Source organism: Saccopteryx bilineata, chromosome 5, assembly GCF_036850765.1.
Source record: "Saccopteryx bilineata isolate mSacBil1 chromosome 5, mSacBil1_pri_phased_curated, whole genome shotgun sequence".
NCBI classification, from domain to species: Eukaryota; Metazoa; Chordata; class Mammalia; order Chiroptera; family Emballonuridae; genus Saccopteryx; species Saccopteryx bilineata.
In genome coordinates, this window is record NC_089494.1 from 253021206 (window position 1) to 253040901 (window position 19696).

The 19696-nt window shown below is 43.9% G+C and overlaps 1 protein-coding gene across 9 annotated transcripts in view; it reads right to left on the reverse strand.

The window, feature by feature from the left end:
- Positions 1-19696, reverse strand: part of SLIT2 (slit guidance ligand 2) — a 346399-nt gene that overhangs the window by 17673 nt on the left and 309030 nt on the right. For all 9 annotated transcript variants that reach the window (XM_066279051.1, XM_066279054.1, XM_066279049.1 and 6 more), the window contains 4 exons: positions 11340-11433; positions 4046-4183; positions 3694-3934; positions 1845-1975 (listed from right to left, as the gene is read on the reverse strand). In XM_066279051.1, the coding sequence (XP_066135148.1) occupies positions 1845-1975; positions 3694-3934; positions 4046-4183; positions 11340-11433 (604 nt within the window). The remainder of the gene's footprint in view (positions 1-1844; positions 1976-3693; positions 3935-4045; positions 4184-11339; positions 11434-19696) is intronic.

Consider the following 19696-nt stretch of genomic DNA (forward strand, 5'->3'; position numbering starts at 1 on the left):
GGAATAGGTCTCTGAGAAGCTAGATCTCTTCAAAAAGAACAGAATGAGAACATAATCTTTTCTTTCGTCTGACCTGTTCAGTTCATTTCAGTTACCTGCCGGGAAAGACTGACCGCAGATGACTTTAAGAAGAGCCTACTCCATTTCTACATGTGAAGAAATGGACTGGGTAACTTCTCTGCAGGAGAAGTTAGTGTTGGGGCCCAACGGAGGGGCTATGAAGATAAGGGGCTTATGCAAAAAGCTCGCTTCCAGCAAAATCTATACCCCACGAAGACAAACCCTTTCACGTCGCCAATACATCATCAATATCATTATATTATTGGAAAAAGAAAACTTCCAAGATGAATGATAAGGTTACCTATTGCATACTGTATGCATCCATTGGTTTATTACAGGGGTCCCCAAACTACGGCCCGCAGGCCGCAAAAGGCCCCCTGAGGCCATTTATCGGGCCCCCGCCACACTTCCAGAAGGAGCACTTCTTTCATTGGTGGTCAGTGAGAGGAGCCTAGTTCCCATTGAAATACTGGTCAGTTTGTTGATTTAAATTTACTTGTTCTTTATTTTAAATATTGTATTTGTTCCCGTTTTGTTTTTTTACTTTAAAATAAGATATGTGCAGTGTGCATAGGGATTTGTTCATAGTTTTTTTTATAGTCCGGCCCTCCAACGGTCTGAGGGACAGTGAACTGGTCCCCTGTGTAAAAAGTTTGGGGACCCCTGGTTTATTACATGGAAACTCTCTCCCGGCAAGGGTTTTGTTTCTGAACGTTTAGAACAGGGCCCGGCACGTAGGGGCTGCTCCATCAATAGGTGTTGCGTGAATTAATTTTAAGTTACTCCCTGTGCTGAGCGAGCTTCCCTTGCAGCTGTCTCTCTAGAGCTACTCTGCACGGGTCGTCACCCTGCTCCGAGCCCGTTACTGAGACCAGTAGACTCATTGTGCTCAGGCATCTGATTTGGGCAAAAGGGAGCACCGGGTTGGAGACCGTTGGAAGGACAGCGAGGCCCTGTCTTTAAAACCCTGCGTCCTTCCCTAGGTGCAGACTCCATTGCAGGTCCAGCTCCTGTCCAGCAGCCCTCTCCACAGTTCCCCTTCGGGACCTGGGTTTCTGTCACTGCTTCCTCCTCCCAGCCCCTCAAGCATCTGGGTGGGGGAGTCCCTGGTTTCTAGCCCCAGGTTAATATGCCATCCCTACCCAGCCCTGTCAATACACCTACGCCCTACTTTTCGGAAGTTCACTTTATCATCCGTTTGCTTTTACAAAAGATACTACACTGTATTGCTTTCCCCAACTAAAGGAATCTGTCCGAAGGGATTTGCAGATAACTCTTGTTTTTCGTTGAGCAAAAAATAGCATTTGTTTCCCAGTGAGCTTCAGAAACAGAGGCAGTGTGCACCCAGCGCAGCAAGACTGTCACCACCTCGCTCCGGCCCCGGGAAGCTCACTCGGCCTCTCGGCATCCGGCCACGCTGGCCTTGAACTGTGTCGGCGAGCACCTGTGCTCACCCTGGGAGTATCTGGTGCATCTGTTAAGCAGGTGCGTCCTCAGGGAATCGCTTTTCTGCCGTACTCCGTTTCGGTTTATGGAAGGTTTTGCAGGAACGCTCCGCTTTCCGGCAGCGTGGGGGTGGGTGGGGGGCTGCAGTCTTGTTCTAAGTTTCTCCTGCCATTATCCAACTGGAGTAGGCCCTCTGCTCCTGCCAGGCCCCCAACACACTTATGCCAGGGGCTGCTGTCGCCAGTTTATTCCCTCCCCCACGACCCATGACAAACAACAGAAGCAGTTCTTCAGTAAACAGTTGTTTTCACCTTGACCAGTAACCGAGAGACCGTCACCTGTAAATGGCAGAAGCTGGGTGAGAGCCGGTGTCGTAGCTGGCACGCACACGTCCCCGGTAGAGTTCGACGGCGATATGGTCTTTGTCCCCCTTATACAGGAGGATTCCACTGTCTTCGTCTGTAGCAATCTAGGAGGAAAAACTCGTCTATTAGTAGGATGTACAGTCATCCAAACATCATTCATCAACAAGAAACAAGACTGCTGCTTCAGGAAGAGCTTTTGCTATGGTTTATTTTTTCCGTTTGGCTGTGAGAAAACACTAATGCACACTGCAAATAAATTCCTAAAGAACTTCAAAAACTATGGGTTTTTTTTATTACAGTCATAAACGTATTTTTATTCTTTCTATACATATCGGCAATGACAAAGCTTAAAGATGCATGTCCCATAAAATATGCAAAAACAAGGAATTTACATACATAATTTATACTTCAGGAAATTAAAGTTGAAAAATAGTTTACACGTCATTAGAGTACACGGTATTTAAAGTAAATCAAGCTTTCCCTCCTTAGGTTGCAAACTCTATTTTCTCAGCGGAGAAGGATAAAACCTCATCAGGAATAAAATGGTCAGGTGTCTGTTCTGCTAAAAAAGAACAATAACACACACTTAAGCAAAACACCACTAGATGTGCTTAGAAGTTTCTTTTCTGGAGCTTTTCACTGACCGGCTCGTGTTGCTTCTGTGATGGGCTTATTTATGACGTGTGTGCAATGTGACTGCACTGAGCATGACTGATTTTCACATTTCATAAAAAAACAAAACAAAACAAATTCTTTCTAGTAATGGCATAAAAGGAAGAAAATCTGTTTTCTTATCCTTCCTTCCTTTCTCTTTCTTTCTTTCTTTCTTTCTTTCTTTCTTTCTTTCTTTCTTTCTTTTTTCTTTCTCTCTCTCTCTCTCTTTCTCCTTCCTTCCTTCCTTCCTTCCTTCCTTCCTTCCTTCCTTCCTTCCTTCCTTCCTTCCATTTTTTGTCTCTTTTCAGCTTTTGAAGAATCCGTTCTGTAAAAGTCATTATTTAAGCCCAAATCATACTGGGCACAACGCAGTGTGGCAAATGTTGGAAGGCAGAGAGACAGGCCTTTTAACAGGAAGGTTTCTGCCTTGCAGTGTCCATTTCTCCTGAGTGCCAGGATGAATCGAATACAGACTGGGGTCCACGAGAAAGGGGCTACACCCATTTAAACTCAATCCTATTCAGACAGTTCATTTACCAGATAAATAAACATGCAGCTCCCTTCTGCTCCACGTCACCTATAATCTATGACCTTTCTCGTCTAACCTTGTTGATAGGGATCTGAATCACTGACTCTAAGGGACAAACAAGGGGACTTGGTGGAAAGACTAACAGTAAATCTGAGTTTGTTAATTCCGTGTCTATTCGCAAAGGTTTGGGTTGAAAAGTTAAAAGACACACGCGGAATATTGTGACGAAGTGCGCCCCATCTCACCTGCCCTCTGTTCAGCGGCAGGTTCTCTGAGAAAAGCCTCCCCCTGTGCAAGCCTCAACTGCACAGTCATAAAAATAAATGAATAAAAAGCCTTTAGTCAAGCACAAAACAAAGATATATATTTTTACTGTGGTTGTCTGTTTTGTTTTGAAATTTTCAAACAAGCAATGAATACAAATACCTGGTTCCCATTTATATAGTTTGGAAAAACACAAATGATGGAGAGGAGACTGAAGATTTCATCCAAGGGGTGCTGTCTGTCACTGTGTTCTGCAGTCTGTAACTGTCTACGTAAAAAATAACGTTGCTCACAAACCACCATGAATGCTTACGCTTTAAAGCTAAATTTGGCTTACAATGAGGTCAGGCTCTTTGCTAGAGGGAGAAAGTTTACCTGAAGTGAGATGTTCGTCTGAGGCCGAACTTTGGCCGAAGGGATTTGAAGATAGGACTCCTTATTTACAAAATTCACGCTAACCAATTTTTCACATTTCTCCCCCTGGTAGCCCGGCAAACACTGGCATATTGGCTCGTTTATTCTGATGATGCACTGAGCTCCATTCTGACAGTCGAAATTATCACAAGGGCTGGTTCGAGGGAGGACCATGGGTGGAGAAAATTCACAGAACAAGCCACTTAAAGAAAAAAAAAAAAGGAATGTGTTGATTAGATTTCACTTGATTGCCAGTGTGAACTGAATCTTGTGAGACCTACCTCTACACACAGGTGTATACTTCTCCTCTTACCTGTAGCCGTCGGGGCAGACGCACGTGTAGCCGTTCACCGCGTCTGTGCAGCGGGCTCCGTTTTTACACTTGTTGTCTTGGCAGTCGTCGAAGTCCACGTCGCAGTGCTCGCCTATGTATCCCGGCGTGCAGTCACATCTGTTTGAGCAGCAAGCAAGTCAACGGTTCAGACCCCACTGAGCCAAAATAAGTAAAAGAGTTGCATTGCCTCTAGCAAAAAAAGATGGCCCCATCTTTTAAAAAAACTTACGGAGGCCCTGGCGGGTTGGCTCAGCGGTAGAGCCTCGGCCTGGCGCGCGGGAGACCCAGGTTCAATTCCCGGCCAGGGCACACAGGAGAAGCGCCCATTTGCTTCTCCACCCCCCCCCTCCCGTTCCTCTCTGTCTCTCTCTTCCCCTCCCGCAGCCAAGGCTCCATTGGAGCAAAGATGGCCCAGGCGCTGGGGATGGCTCCTTGGCCTCTGCCCCAGGCGCTGGAGTGGCTCTGGTCACGGCAGAGCGACGCCCCCGGAGGGGCAGAGCATCGCCCCCTGATGGGCGTGCCTGGGTGGATCCCGGTCGGGCGCATGCGGGAGTCTGTCTGTCTCTCCCCGTTTCCAGCTTCAGAAAAATCCAAAAAAAAAAAAAAAAAAAAAACTTACCGAGACACGCTCACAGAGCCCCCCAATGAAAGACGCTTAGAAAACAGTACTGGTCTGCAAAGTTCCCGTGGTTGCTCGCTGTGCTCTGTCAGAGCATCGGTGATTTTATCTCCTGACGAGCGTGAATACCCACAACCCAAATGCGAATAGAGTCCTTGTACCAGGGTTCCTTCCCTCCATCTTGTTTGCTTTCCTACTTTCTCCTGCCTTCCTCTGTCTCTCTCCATCTTGTTTGCTTTCCTACTTGTTTGCTTTCCTACTTTCTCCTGCCTTCCTCTGTCTCTCTCCCTCTTTCCTTCCTTCCACCCTCCTCTCTTTTTCTCCCTTCTCTCCCCATTTTATTTGCCTATAGCGTCCTCTATTTTCAGCTCTGATTCATGTGAAGAGTTGCGACGATGAAAGTGTTATGTGGACAAGTTTACTAAAAATATATTAAACATACTAGTTTAAAAACATGGAACTAGAGAATAAATAAATATATTGGAATCAAATATATTTACATGAAAAAAAAATATGTTAACACCAACTCATAATCAGTCCAGATGATCAGTATGGCGGAAAGGGGCTGGCTGAATGGAGCGGGGCAGCGGAAATGCACAAAGCTCGGGGCCGTTCCCTGGACAGCTCCGCACTCCGCCTGTTCTGGCGGTGTGTGGGGGCGGACGGACTCCCAGCGGCACTGACGGGGCCGAACCAGGGAGAACCCACAGCGATGTTCTCTGAATACTTCCCCAGGGCCAGACCCTGTCCTATCCACTTGGCTTATGGATTCACTGAATGCCTTCCACATCCTTGTGACATTGGTGCTCCCCTTAACTGCACTCTACCGGTGAGCAAACTAAAGGACGAATTGTTTAAATACATTCAGCTTGTGAGTGTCACAGCCAGAAACTGAACCCAAACATTCTGACAAGAGAGCCTGGATTTCTAACCACTATGCTGTTAGATAATTAATTCCGTAGAGTTCTCTTTATTTTATTCTTTTCTTTTTTTTTTTTTTTGTTAAAAATTTATTTTTATTTATTCTTTTTAGAGAGAGAAAGAGAGAGAAAGAAAGGGGGGGGGAGGAGCAGGAAGCATTAACTCCCATATGTACCTTGACCGGGCAAGCCCAAGGTTTTGAACTGGCGACCTCAGCGTTCCAGGTCGACGCTTTACCCACTGCGCCACCACAGGTCAGGCTATTTTCTTTTTTTAAACATTTTTTTTTTTTTTTAATTTTTAAGTGAGAGGAGGGGAGCTAGATAGACAGACTCTCACATGCACCCTGACCGGGATCCACTGAGCAACCCCTGGTAAGGGCTGATGCTCAGACCAATTGAGCTATCCTTAGCACCTGAGGCCAATGCTCAGACCAGCCGAGCCCCTGGCTGTGGGAGGAAAAGAGGGAGAGAAGGGGGAGAGGGAGGGGAAGAGAAGTAGATGGTTGCTTCTCCTGTGTGCCCTGATCCAGGGATTGAACCGGAACGTCTGCACACCAGGTTGACACTCTGTCCACTGAGCCAACCAGCCAGGGCCCACAGGGCTCTCTTTAAAACCTGTCATCCTCTTGTGCTGACCACTGGAATCTCTACTTATGACATGAAGGACCCAGGACTTTAGAGTTGCTTTGGGGGAAAGCAGCGAGACTACAGGGGACCATGGAAGCCAACGGATACCGCCATGGCAGGGGGCTTGGGGGGCTTCCCTCCACCCTCCCTCTGCCTCCAACATTTTCTTATTTTTTTTAAATTTTTTTAATTTTTATTTTAATTTTTTTGTATTTTTCTGAAGCCGGAAATGGGGAGGCAGTCAGACAGACTCCCGCATGCGCCCAACCGGGATCCACCTGGCACGCCCACCAGGGGGCGATGCTCTGCCCATCCGGGGCTTTGCTATGTCGCGACCAGAGCCTAGAGTGCCTGGGGCAGAGGCCAAGGAGCCATCCCCAGCGCCCGGGCCATCTTTTGCTCCAATGGAGCCTCGGCTGCGGGAGGGGAAGAGAGAGACAGAGAGGAAGGAAAGGGGGAGGGGTGGAGAAGCAGATGGGCGCTTCTCCTGTGTGCCCTGGCCGGGAATCGAACCCGGGACTTCAGCACGCCAGGGCGTTGCTCCACCACTGAGCCAACCGGCCAGGGCTCCAACACTTTCTTGTAGCAATTTATTTAGTGTTACAAACTGGCCTTCCATGAGCATTTTTGTTTGGGGTTTAAAAAAGGGCTCGCTGACTTTCAAAAACAAACAGACCAGGGAGCTCCGGTTTAGCTTTGCAGAATGTGGACTTCGCCATCAGACAGAACTGGGTTTGCATCCTGGCTTCTTCCTTAAGTGTATGTCATCTGGACTAAGTTACTTAATCTAAGTGTTCATTTCCTCATCTGTAACTTATACAAGATAAAAATCATTTCTCACAGGTCTGTTAAAAGATGAAATGAAAACACTATCTGTAAAGTAATTAGCATAATGTTTGATGTAGTATAATGCATGATCAATGAATGGTAGGTATTTAAAAATAATTCTATTAAATCTTTATACTTCTATAAAAGTCTTTATGGTTAGGCTGTAGCAATTACCCACTTTTCTGTTTCAAAGCCATCAGGGTTTAAGTGAAATGAGGATAATTAAAAACACCCAAGTGAATGTGGACATTACTGCATGCTGAGGGTTTTGTCTGTAAATGCAAAATCAGGATTTAAGAGTTACCTGAGAACTGATGAATTAAAATAAATAGGAAAACATGCAGACCTCCAGCTCCGCATGTGCGAATTAAGAAATAAAATGAGCTCACTGCATAAGCTTGCCTGCCCTAGAGCCAGTGGTTTTAGTGATAAATCATAACAATGCAAAGTACTGTAAACAAGTCTGAAGTTAAATGGATCCTAAGTGGCCCCAGATACTCTCAAATAGATGGACAAGCCCCAGAAGAGAGCTCCTATCCATGCTGGTGTGAGCACCGCTAAAATGCCGAGCATTCAAAGAAAGAAGAAATGCTTTGAAATGCTCTGAATTATTTATCTGAGGAAAGAAATCAAAGTAAAAGATAAGAGAACCCCACATTCACCACCGTGGCTTAGAGCTAGTTTATATTCTCGTCTCTACAAATACCATTTTTCAAGCCCATTAGAACTTGGAGCCACATTATGACCAACATTTTTGTTTTGTTTTATTTTTCTTTGTTTCTCAGACCTCGTTTTAAAACAGGTAGAAAATATTTAATCAGGAATTCTTTCGAAATTGTATCAGTAAAACCTATCATGTCTCCACTCCATTATCTGACAAGAAGTGAGGAAGAAGGCAAATACTATAAAACATACTGTTTGGAAGCCCAAAAGCTAAGTAAGACGCATGCTTGAAAAGACTGCTTATGGCATATCGTGGTCTAAAAATATCTCAGAGCAATTTAGGAGATTTATGAGGTATACAATAACACAAGAGAAGTGAAGCCAGCCTTCCTGGCTTGGTAAGAAGAAGATGAAGCCGAAGTAACACTGTAAGTTTTCTAAACGACGTTCGTCAGTAGAGATTTTTCTTTAGCAACCTTCGTATGGTTTTGGTTTTTAAATCCATTTTCTTTTTGCAACTCTCCTCCCCACAACGTGCAGTCCCTTATACTAGGGGAGCTCCCGCATACGCTATGACTTCACCTGTTTTCTGCGAAGCTACATCCAGCTGTAGAACAAGCTCACGTGTTAGCGCTGAAAACCAAGGGGTTCCCAAGCCAGCCCACCCATAATTTAGTGAGATGCGCTTTGAAGATTGTGCGAACTCAGAAAAATTAAAAACAGAACTATCTTATGATCCAGCAATTCTCCTTCTGGGTATTTATCTGCAGAGATCCAAAACATTAATTTGAAAAGATATACATACCCCTGAGTTCATGGCAGCATTATTTACAATAGTCAAGATATGGAAGCCACCTCAGTGCCCAATGGTACATGAACGGCTAAGGAAGATGTACTGCATGTACACAAGGGGTACCACTCGGCCATAGAAAGAATGAAGTCTGGCCATTTGCTACAACATGCATGAACCTAGAGGGTGTTATGCTAAGTGGAGCAAGTCAGACAAATACCATGTGATTTCACTTGTACGTGGAATCTAAAGGACAAAATAATCAAACGGACTCATAGATACAGAGAACAGACTAATTGATGCCAGAGGTGAAGGGATTAAGAAGGACAAATTGGTAGTTACAGAGCAGTCACAGGGATGTAGGGAACAACGTGGCAAATCCAGTCAGTAACACTGCAATAACTATGTACTGTGCCAGGTGGGCACTAGGCTTATTAGGGCCACTTCATAAACTATATAAATGTCTAACCGTTGTGCTGTACACCTGAGACTGAGATAAAATAATATTGGATGTCAAATGTAACTGAAAAAAAGAGTGGGCAATCTGATTGATAGTAAGAGAAGGCACTAAATAAAAGATTTGTCTTTTTGAAGATGAACTTCCTGCTTTTGTAATGATTTCCATGACTAATACTTTATCTTATAATTACGTTGTACAAAGTCCTGTGAAACCTGTACAAGCAGATAAGCTGTTGTGGAAAACCACCTTCTTTACGGATGGATTCATCTGAAAAATGGTAATATTTCTTATGTAAATGATAGACTATGAACTTCCCACGTTCAATTGTAAGGTGTTTGAAGGTCAAATAATTCATGATCAGTATTTAGATGAACAAAAATGCAATGCAGAATTTTGTATAAAATAAAGAGTTCGGTAAGATAGTTTGGTTTTTGCATAGGACTGTAAACTAAAATACGAGAATTTAGAACAGTAGAATCAAAGGTAGCCTTTTCTTCTTCAGGAACTCATCGGATGGAGTCGGCAGGCATTGCAACTGTACCTGGCTGTTCTAAAATGATGAATTTTAAACCAAGTGGCATCAAAAAATTACATAAAACTTGAGAATAAATATTTTATTCAGATTGATTTCTAAAGGCAGTGTGTGTGTGTGGGGGGGAGGGGTCAGGGGATCTTAGTAATACTGACCCTTACCTCCCATCCAACATGGAATAGCTGATGATCTGTTGACAAATTCCAGTATGTTAGAGTCCCAGCTTAAATCCCATCTCCTCTCACTAACCTGTTCCTGACCTGAGTCATTTTAAACTCTCTGGATCCTGCGGAAACTGAGCCTGAGTCATTTCACTAGACGGCAGAGTATGTGAAACTGAGTAGCTCCAAAATAGGATAAAGGCCCTGGCCGGTTGGCTCAGTGGTAGAGCGTTGGCCTGGCGTACAGGAGTCCCGGGTTTGATTCCCGGCCAGGGCACACAGGAGAGGCGCCCATTTGCTTCTCCACCCCTCTCCCTCTCCTTCCTCTCTGTCTCTTTCTTCCCCTCCTGCAGCCAAGGCTCCATTCGAGCAAAGATGGCCCGGGCGCTGGGGATGGCTCTGTGGCCTCTGCCTTAGGCACTAGAATGGCTCTGGATGCAACAGAGGGATGCCCCAGAGGGGCAGAGCGTCGCCCCCTGGTGAGCATGCCGGGTGGATCCTGGTCGGGCGTATGCGGGAGTCTGTCTGACTACCTCCCCGTTTCCAGCTTCAGAAAAATGGAAAAAAAACCCACAAAAAAAAAAACAGGATAAAAATGTAAGATGGGAGCATTGCCACGTGCCCCGACCCATGGCAAGTGCTCAAGAAACATCCTGTAAATAAACAAATAATGTAATTTCTTGTTGTCTGACGGAAGTACAGCTCAACTCCTGAACCCAACTGTGTCATCCCTGAGAACGCAGCGAACCTTCCATATTAAACCAACTGCAGTGTTCATCAACGACAAACTTCCTGGAGGTAACCTGTGTTAGAAAAATCACCCAGCTGGGAAGGATTTTTCTGACCTACAGCTCTGCCAGTGAATGACCTTGAGATTTTTGGACGGCCACTGGCCACTCTGGACCATGGTTTCTTCACGTTTAAAAGGAAGAGTTTGGACAGGATGCTGTATAAACTAGTGCCCTCTCTAAGAAGGGAAGTTGCTGTTGACAGACCCTTAGGGTATTTTAGGATTGTGGCAAAGGTGTAATTTAATTGGAAACCAAACTTATTTCAGGAAGATCGTTGAAGAAGACATAAAAAAGGATTTTGAAGTTCTGAGTTCACTGAGGGAGCCCCCCAGCTAGAGTGACTGCATTCCCATCCCACACAAGACATAGGAGAGTTGAAGGGAGCACTATCCATAGTTACATGGAGACAATGGGCATAAACTGGGACTGCCCTGGGGCGACCTGGGACACGGTCCTTCTGGCTTCCTCACCTTGGATAGTTAGAGCATTACCACGATCAAAACATTTTCAGTGACATTCAATTGAAGTCCTTATTTTACCAGACTGTACAGTCAGAGAACAAGGCACCTACCAGATATTCCAAATTTATTCGGCCGTCAAATAAATTTTGGTAAATATAGCCAAAGGCAACTTTATTTCATACATACCTTCTTAGGAAGAGTCATGGAAAAGAGGAAACTCTTATCCTTTTTTATTTCTAGTGTACTAAAGTCCATGCTATTTATGAACACTCATACAAATGCCATTGAGCCTAGCAAGTACGTCCCTTTAATCGCAAGCAAAGGTGGGGGGCTAGATCCCGAAATGCAGGTGGAGAAGAGGAGTTCCTTAAAAGAAGCATTCCCCCCACTGTGAGCACCGAGGCAGCCCCTGACTTACTTGAATCCCTTCGGAGTCAGGATGCACTTGGAGTCATGCTGGCAAGGGTTCAGGTCCTGGGCACAGAAGTCCAGCTTCTCCTCACACAACTCGCCTGTCAATACGGCAAACAGCGTTAGTTCATAGAGAAGGGTTAAGGGGCTTCCAGCCAGCTGGCTGTGTCATGGGCCTGATAGCTTTAGTCCAGCTTGTGACTGGGAAAGAAACAAACAAACAAAATCACAAGACATAGAAGCAGAAGATCCAAAATTTTGGTTCTGCGAGTAAACAGTCTTATGATTTGAGATGACACAAGTCTTGTGATCAGTAACGAACACCAGCCCTTTTAGAACATACCATTGGAATTAGAAAAAGGCTATCTGAATGCCTTTCATTACTATTGTTATATTTATTTTATTTTGGACTTTTTATTGAGGTATAGTGTATTCCCAAAGGATAAATGAATACCTAATAAATATTCACAAACTGAAGCCCAGTCATGTAACAGGCGTCCACGTCCAGATCCAGAAACACCACCATCTGCCAGCATCCCAGAAGCCTGCACGCTGGGGTAAGAACCACTACCCTGACAGTGCACAGACTAGCTGTGCCCATGTTTGAGCCTGACAGAGAAGTAGAATCATTCTGTTACGTATCCTTTTATGTCTGGCTTATTCTGTTTTATGTCTGAAAAAACAATCCTCAAATCTTCATAGTCTCCAAGGTCTTATAAGTCTAGAGTAAATTTTTTTCCCCCACTTATGACTTATTGCAACAGCTCCAGAGAATACTCCTTTAGCTATATCCACCGAGGTAGACAGGAAAAAGCAAAGGGAAAATCAATCTTGATAGAGAACACAGAGCTTTTTTCTGAGTCTCAGCTAGCTCATAAGGAATAATTTTTATCAATAAAAGGGAGCTAAAAGCATAACCACGCAGAGTCTAGACACACTGTGTTAAATCACATGCCTGATTCTCTCTTAGGAAATTTCTTCAGATACAAATAACACGGTTATATTTTATTTTCAGATACACTCAGCCAAATGTGATTTTCAGTGAGAAGACTTCCCCACTCGTGTGTGAGATACTAAGGGGACTGGAAAAATATAAAACAAAAAATTCTTTTCTACCTTACTTCTGAATCACTTTGTTTTATTGACACAGCTACAGGCTGATGTTTATGTCCAAGGAACTATTCGAATTTCTATTAGTTCAAAGTGTGTGGATTTAAGCAGCACTGGTTAAAAAGCCAGGAGTTTGCAGCATACCTTCCCCCTTTTTTTTTGTATTTTTCTGAGGTTGGAAACAGGGAGGCAGTCAGACAGACTCCTGCATGCGCCCGACCGGGATCCACCTGGCACGCCCACCAGGGGGCGATGCTCTGCCCATCTGGGGCGTCGCTCTGCCACAATCAGAGCCATTCTAGCATCTGAGGTAGAGGCCATGGAACCATCCTCAGCGCCCGGGCAAACCCTGCTCCAATGGAGCCTTGGCTGTGGGAGGGTAAGAGAGAGACAGAGAGGAAGGAGAGGGGGAGGGGTGGAGAAGCAGATGGGCGCTTCTCCTGTGTGCCCTGTCTGGGAATCGAACCTGGGACTCCCGCACACCAGGCTGACGCTCTATCACTGAGCTAACCGGCCAGGGCCCAGCATACCCTTTTGTTACAGGACTATCCTTTGCTTATTGGTAGAAATAGTTGTTTAACAACTAAACACGGCATATTATTTATATTTCTAGGATCTTTCTCTCTGATACAACTATTGAAATGTACTCATCTAGGTATTATATCAATTTGAAGAGCTAGGTATTTTTTCTGTCTCTTAAGAAGAACTAATTGCACTAAAAGTCTCATATATTGCTTTTATAAGAAAGTTTTCTGTGATATAAAAAGGTTTTTACATTGTATATATGATGGGATATTTTTAAACAGGGTTTATTTAAAACTTTTCACTTTTAAGTACTACACCTTGATGATATGTATTCGTTATAATTTATTGGCTCTCCAAAATGAAACATCACTTTTCGTTTTTAAATCAAATCTATTTGATTAAATTCAGGCACTTTACAATAGTCTATATACAAAGCAGTTTGTAAAAATTGGTGATAGAGGGACGGTTTGAGATACATAATAAATACCAGTCTGGGTGGTTTTCGTGTTATATCTAAATTTAAAAAAATTGTTTTAAAAATAAGAAATGGGATATGTTATACTTTTATTCACTTTGAGCTGATTGCATTCAATCCAGCCCAATGCAATCCATTTAAGCCAAGCTAAATCGTAGGTCGTAAGGATTTAGTGTGTGATGCTCTGTGCTAGAGGCAGCGGCTACAAGGATGGATGTGATGGACACTGTCCTCAGTCGGCTCCCAATCTCCCAGGAGGGGAAGTCTGAGCTGGAGCCAGAACACAGAGCAAGAACTTCAGCTCTCAGAGAAGAAAATAGAGTTGACTCCCTTATCCTGCACCAGGTATTTCTCCATAAACTTGGTGTGGAAAGAAAGTGAGAAAGGAGATGGCGCTAAGTAACTGTTGGCTAAACAGATGGTCAAGAGCGGAATCAATCACAACTTTAAGACTAAGCATGCCACCTTGAACAGGAAAAGCTACATCAGTGTCAAGTATTTCTTGTTTTTCTTCTTCTCCCTCTTTATTTTTGGTATGTGTGTAGTCAGAGCAAGATTTGAGTTAGTGAAAAAATGAGGAAAAAAAATATTAAAAATAAGGGCCTGCCTGAGATAATGTCATCTCAGTGGCTGTCTCCCTTCCTGACATGGTCAAATGTGAGGTGACAGCAAGGAAAAGTGGCAGTGTTCTTTATGTACTACACATGGTTAATGTCATATTCTATTATCCTGTAAGCAGGTCTTGTTTTTAATATGGCAGCAGCAAATATCGGAGAGGCTGCGGTCAGTGTGATGGAATATAGGTTAAATGTCAGTGTCCACGAACCCTTCCAGAGAGAGGGGTCAGACCCGGACTCCATACTTTGGCTCCCACTCAGGAAGTCCTCTTTATTTCCTTTCAGCCCTAGATCTTCAAAGGTCCCTAGTGACAAAGCAGTAGTGTGGCATACCCTGGTGGCCTGGCATATGTGATTTCACTTCTAATCAGACAAGAAGAAGAATTTTTCTTGTGCTTCTAGTTCTCAGCCTTTTTTTAAAATTCTTTTTTATTTTTTTAATTTATTTATTCATTTTTAGAGAGGAGGGAGAGAGGGAGACAGAGAGATAGAGAGAAGGGAGAGGAGCTGGAAGCATCAACTCCCATATGTGCCTTGACCAGGCAAGCCCAGGGTTTCGAACCAGCGACCTCAGCATTTCCAGGTCGACGCTTTATCCACTGCGCCACCACAGGTCAGGCTAGTTCTCAGCCTTTTTGATGAGAAGTTACAAAGGTGTGTGTGTGTGTGTGTGTGTGTGTGTGTGTGTGTGTGTTGCTTGTGTTTTCAAGAAAGAGAGAGTTAGTCAACCAGGGAGACTGATGGCACCTCTTCCGGATGTCAGAGTTAGTGAATGATGTGCTCCAACTTGTGAAGAAAAAGTACCGCATGTCCCAAACAGAGGTCAGAGGTGTTGTTTTTTTTTGTAAAAAAGTGACAACTCGGAATCACTTCCTTTTGAACAGCCAGGTAAATACGGCAGAGAGCCAAACTCTACAGTTGCAATGTACAAGCTGGGAGGGAGCCGGGCAAGGATGATGCCCACTTCCCTGAACGGAGGTGATGCCTCAAAGCCCACTCCTGATGTGGAGCTACTGTTTATTATTTCCTGAACACCTGTAAGTGTGGTTTTTCTGAAGAATTCCATGGAGGGGTGGTGTGACCATACATCCTGGCTTGCTCAGGACAGTCCTGGTTTACAGCCATTGTGCCAACGTAATTATCGACAGAGCCCCCGTGCACTCACATGGATGGCCCCGATGTGGAGGGCAAACAGGGTGGTCACCTCGTAGGAGGAGCGGTGAAAGCTGAACCCTTGGGGTCACTGCTCTGTGTGGAGTGAGGTGTGAGCGGGCGCAAAGGAAGAAATCATAGGGAGAAACGACTCTTCCCGGGAGAAGTGACAGTCGGGTGGCTGAGTTAGGCCTTGGAACGGCCTTCTGCAACTCATTCAGTATCAAAGAGTGGACCGGTTGCAGAGGAGTGAACTATTTTATTGTTCTGGGCCCCAGTTCTTCATCGGGAAAATGAGGTTCAGAAATGAATGTGTACCAGGTCCACTGAAGCTCTAAAAATTCTTTTAAAAGAATGCTCTATAAAGAGACAGATAATGCAGATAAGTTGGCAGAGGGAGCAGCACGCTGAGCTGCACAAAACAACATTATTGCATCCAGTGGTAAAAACAAAGTGTCAGCATTGCCCGGGGCCCCCTAAGGCACCAATATGGGGAATATTACTGCAATGAGGCAGAAATCTCAGCGTGCGCTGATGGCTCTTCCGGGAACTTGTACCTGCAGGTGCCCTAGCCGCCTGTTTCATTTCAGATCTGTGACCCTAACTGGGGCTAATAATGTTCCTTTGAAACACAGGGGTCCCCCCCGCCCTTATTTCTATTTGTGCTTCCGGTATCTTTTTGTTTACATTTCTTATTAGCAAACATATCAAAATAGTTTTATACCTGTCCTACAAACTTCTCTCATGATATCCACGGAGTGATATACCTATAACATTTTCTAATGATTTTTAACTTTATCCCGTATTTTGAGGGCCAATTATGACGTGAGGGCCTGTGTTCACGCTTGGAGTCTAATGGTGGACCACAGTGACCACAAATAACGATGTCCCTATTCTCCTGGAGCTTACACACGAGAGGTGGAGGAGAAGAGAGAGAATAATCTCATGATTTCACAGGTGACTTTCAGTGTGTTTGCGTGACCCGTGCCAAGCAGAAAGAGGTCACGGTGCTCTAGCAGAGGAACTGACTATAAGGGAGGTTACCTGCAGTGAGACGTGGATGTGAGGGACTGGGAGGATGGTGGCAGCAACAGCAGGTGTCAAGGAGAATATGAGCCTGGCAGACGGGGCGTGAGCCCAGGGAAGCCTGCTGCCGCAGGAGGCCACACAAGTCGGCAGAGGCCACCTGCTAGAACAGCTTTACTCTCTGAGCAGTGGGCACCACGGAAGGGTCTGAAGTTGGATGATGGGCAGAGGACGTCTGCACTTGGAAAGGCACATTGTGGCTCCAGCAGAGGAGGGATTAGAGGGGAAGAGAGAAACGCCCATGAACAGCGGCTTCTCTTGTACTCAGATGGGGGTGGAGGAGATGTGGGTGGTCTGGAGAGGTGGTCAGGAGGCCAGCTAGACAGGAATTTGCAATGAATTGGATGAGGAGGGGGTTGAGCAAAGGAGTTGTTAGAACTCACAGGTTTCTGATGTGTATACTTTGGAAGTACTTTGTAGTGACAGAGAGAACACAGAAGACCACGTTTTCTCGTGCAAAGATCAAAAGTTTTAAATTATAATGATGTGGTGTTCTGGGTTGAATGTGTCCTCGTGTGTGTGTGTGAGTGTGTGTGTGTGTTTCAGTCCTTCAGTACCTTAGAACGTAAACTTATTTGGAAATACTCCTTTATAGAGTTAAAATGAAATTGTAAGGGAGTGTCCTACTCCAATCTGGTTGATGTTCTGATAAAAAGGAGAAATTTGGCCCAGAGGGAAGAGCAACCAGGAGAGCGTGATCAGCTAGAGGCCAAGCAGGGAAACCTGCACTGGGGTCTCCCTCATAGTGCCCCAGGGGCCAGCACGGCTGACGTGATCTCAGCCTTCCAGACTCCAGAGCCGTGAGACAAAACATGTCTGTCGTTTAAGCCACCCAGTCTGTGGTACTTTGTTGTATTAGCACTAGCAAACCAACACAGGTGGTAAACTCTAAATTAATCAAGGGTTTGGGTGGGGAATAAAAGTTTTAACTTATGATGCTATTTCCTTCTTTCTTTCCTCCCTCCCTCCCTCCCTCCCTCCCTCCCTCCCTCCCTCCCTCCCTCCTTCCCTCCCTCCTCCCCTCCCTCCTTTCCTTCCTTTCTCTATTATGTCTCTTTCCTTTCTTTATCCATTCCATGTGGTTATTCTCTCCTAACTTCAAATTTTCTTCCAGGTCTCAGAGCTTCTTGAACAGAGTCTGGAATATGCCAAGAAAGGAAAGGGCGTGGTCCATGGCCATGACCTCTGCATTCCAAAAGCAGCAAGGACTAAACAGAGTACAGCAGAGTAGTCTGGCCTTACTTCTGTTTGCTGCTGGGCCAGAGGGCTCTCTGCAAAGCACTGTGAGTCTCCGTTGACTTGGACTAATAAACCCTCAGCCCTCTCTCCAAGGGGAGCTGGTGTTACCAGTTAGGATTTGCAGGACGGACTATGCAAACAGTGATTAGTGCCAATTATGTATGAATTAGGATATTAAAGGTGACAAAGGCAAGAGAACCACAAACTTTGGTGCCTTAGAAGGGGAGAAAAAGGTATAACGCCTCGTTCTACCAACTCCAGTATAAATTTGGAGATTGGCTTGAACTTAAAATAACAACTAGACTAAAAATAACTACTCATGTCTTTATTACCCTAGTTATAAAAATAATAATCTTGAAAGTGTTTTATAAACTTAAATTATGTCAAAGACATTAACACTCAACACAAGTGGAGGATACCCGAGTTGAATCCTGCCATCAATATGATTTACATTTCCCCCACACACACTTGAATTTCTTAAATAATACTGGCTTAACTCATGACACTGTTGCAAATTCTTAACTATAGTGACACTTTGGAAATGAATAATGAAAATTCCATCTAGCCCGTGGCAGTCAACATTAAATGTTTCCTGAAACTAATAATACTGTAAAAAAAAATTACACTTGTAATAGTAATCATTTATATGCACTCTGGAGTGAGAAATTTTCATTTGACCAAAATAGAAAAGGTGCTTTAGTGTAATAATTTTTATAATTCAATATTAGGGGAAAATATTTTTATCCTGCCCAATAAACAACAAAAGGGTGAGCGTGACAAAGTCCTTACCCTGGAGGTTACAGTCTGGGTAATTTAGAGAAATAAGATGCCACATTTTCCAGCACCTCTTACAAGTTTTATTTAGTGACTGGACTATGGACCATTTAGAAACTGGATGAATGCCTTATTATTCTTTTTATTTATTCTTGAAAACTATACTACACAGTCTCCAAATTCATTATTATTCTTAAAGAGATTTGTTCAATTTGTAAATTGGGCTAATCAGAGGCAACTTTTGAGGAGTTACTGGGTGAATGATTAATTGCTTTCTATCTACCAAGAAATATGGCCAAGCATGTCTCACGTAGACTTATTCAGTCCCCAAACCCTGCTCAGTGAAAAGAGGTGCGTCATTTTGTCCCTGAATTAGGATTTCTGGAATTTCCCACTTCGAATCAGTCTCTTCAAAGCACTCATTTGTTTCACAGTAATGGAGGTACAGGAAAGGGCAGATATGAATTAATAAGTATTTCGTCTGAATCTTTCCGAAAGTTAGACGTATAAATTCAGGTTGGACATTTCTATCTACAACAAAAATGATTTTAGATATGGGTAACATGGCAATGCTGGAACCTTTAACTGTTGCTCATTTCTGCTAATATAGCCAGATTAATTTCTTTTTTCTGTGAAACGGAAAAAACCTCAGAGCCCATTCGAGGACTCATAGATAATGATGGGGGTAAGAAGGGTTCTGGGACTGATGTTGCAGCCTGTCCTTGTTCCTATTCATAAACTGCACCAAACTAGTGTTTTGTGTGTTTTTTTTAATACAAAATGATCATTGGTATTGACAATAATGAAAAGGGAAATTTATGACAGCAATCTGAATACCTGGATCAGAATTCTAGTGTTAAAGCTAATCTGTTATGACATTTTCAAATATACTTGCAACAAGGGAGGAAATCTGGTTGAATTCCTGACAGGATTCCCAAGACACCAATTTTTGAGGGTTAGATGCATCATTCTTCAAATATCTGAAGGACTATAGAGCTTTTACTTGGCTCAAGAAAAAACCTAACTGAATGGCACCAGTTATACTTACTCTACTTGCATTGGCACAGCAAGGGGGGTATCAGAGAGCAATCCATTAAATAAAATAAACAAGATTTAATTTCTTAACAGTACAGTGCTTGGGGACAGGGGACAGATACTTTTACTTATAGTTATATGTTTGTACCTCTTTATTCTCATTGCATTAACTAGTAAATTATCTGGTACAAACTTGATACCTGAAGGCTGCTGAAAAATGTGGAAGAGAACACTTATTTGATTGCATCTTAAAGGAAAATGTTTTTTGTTGCTGTTGTTTATTGTTTGTTTGTTTAATGGAAGAGATGTTTTACGTGTTAATAAAAGAGACCCAGCTGGCATGAGGGACAA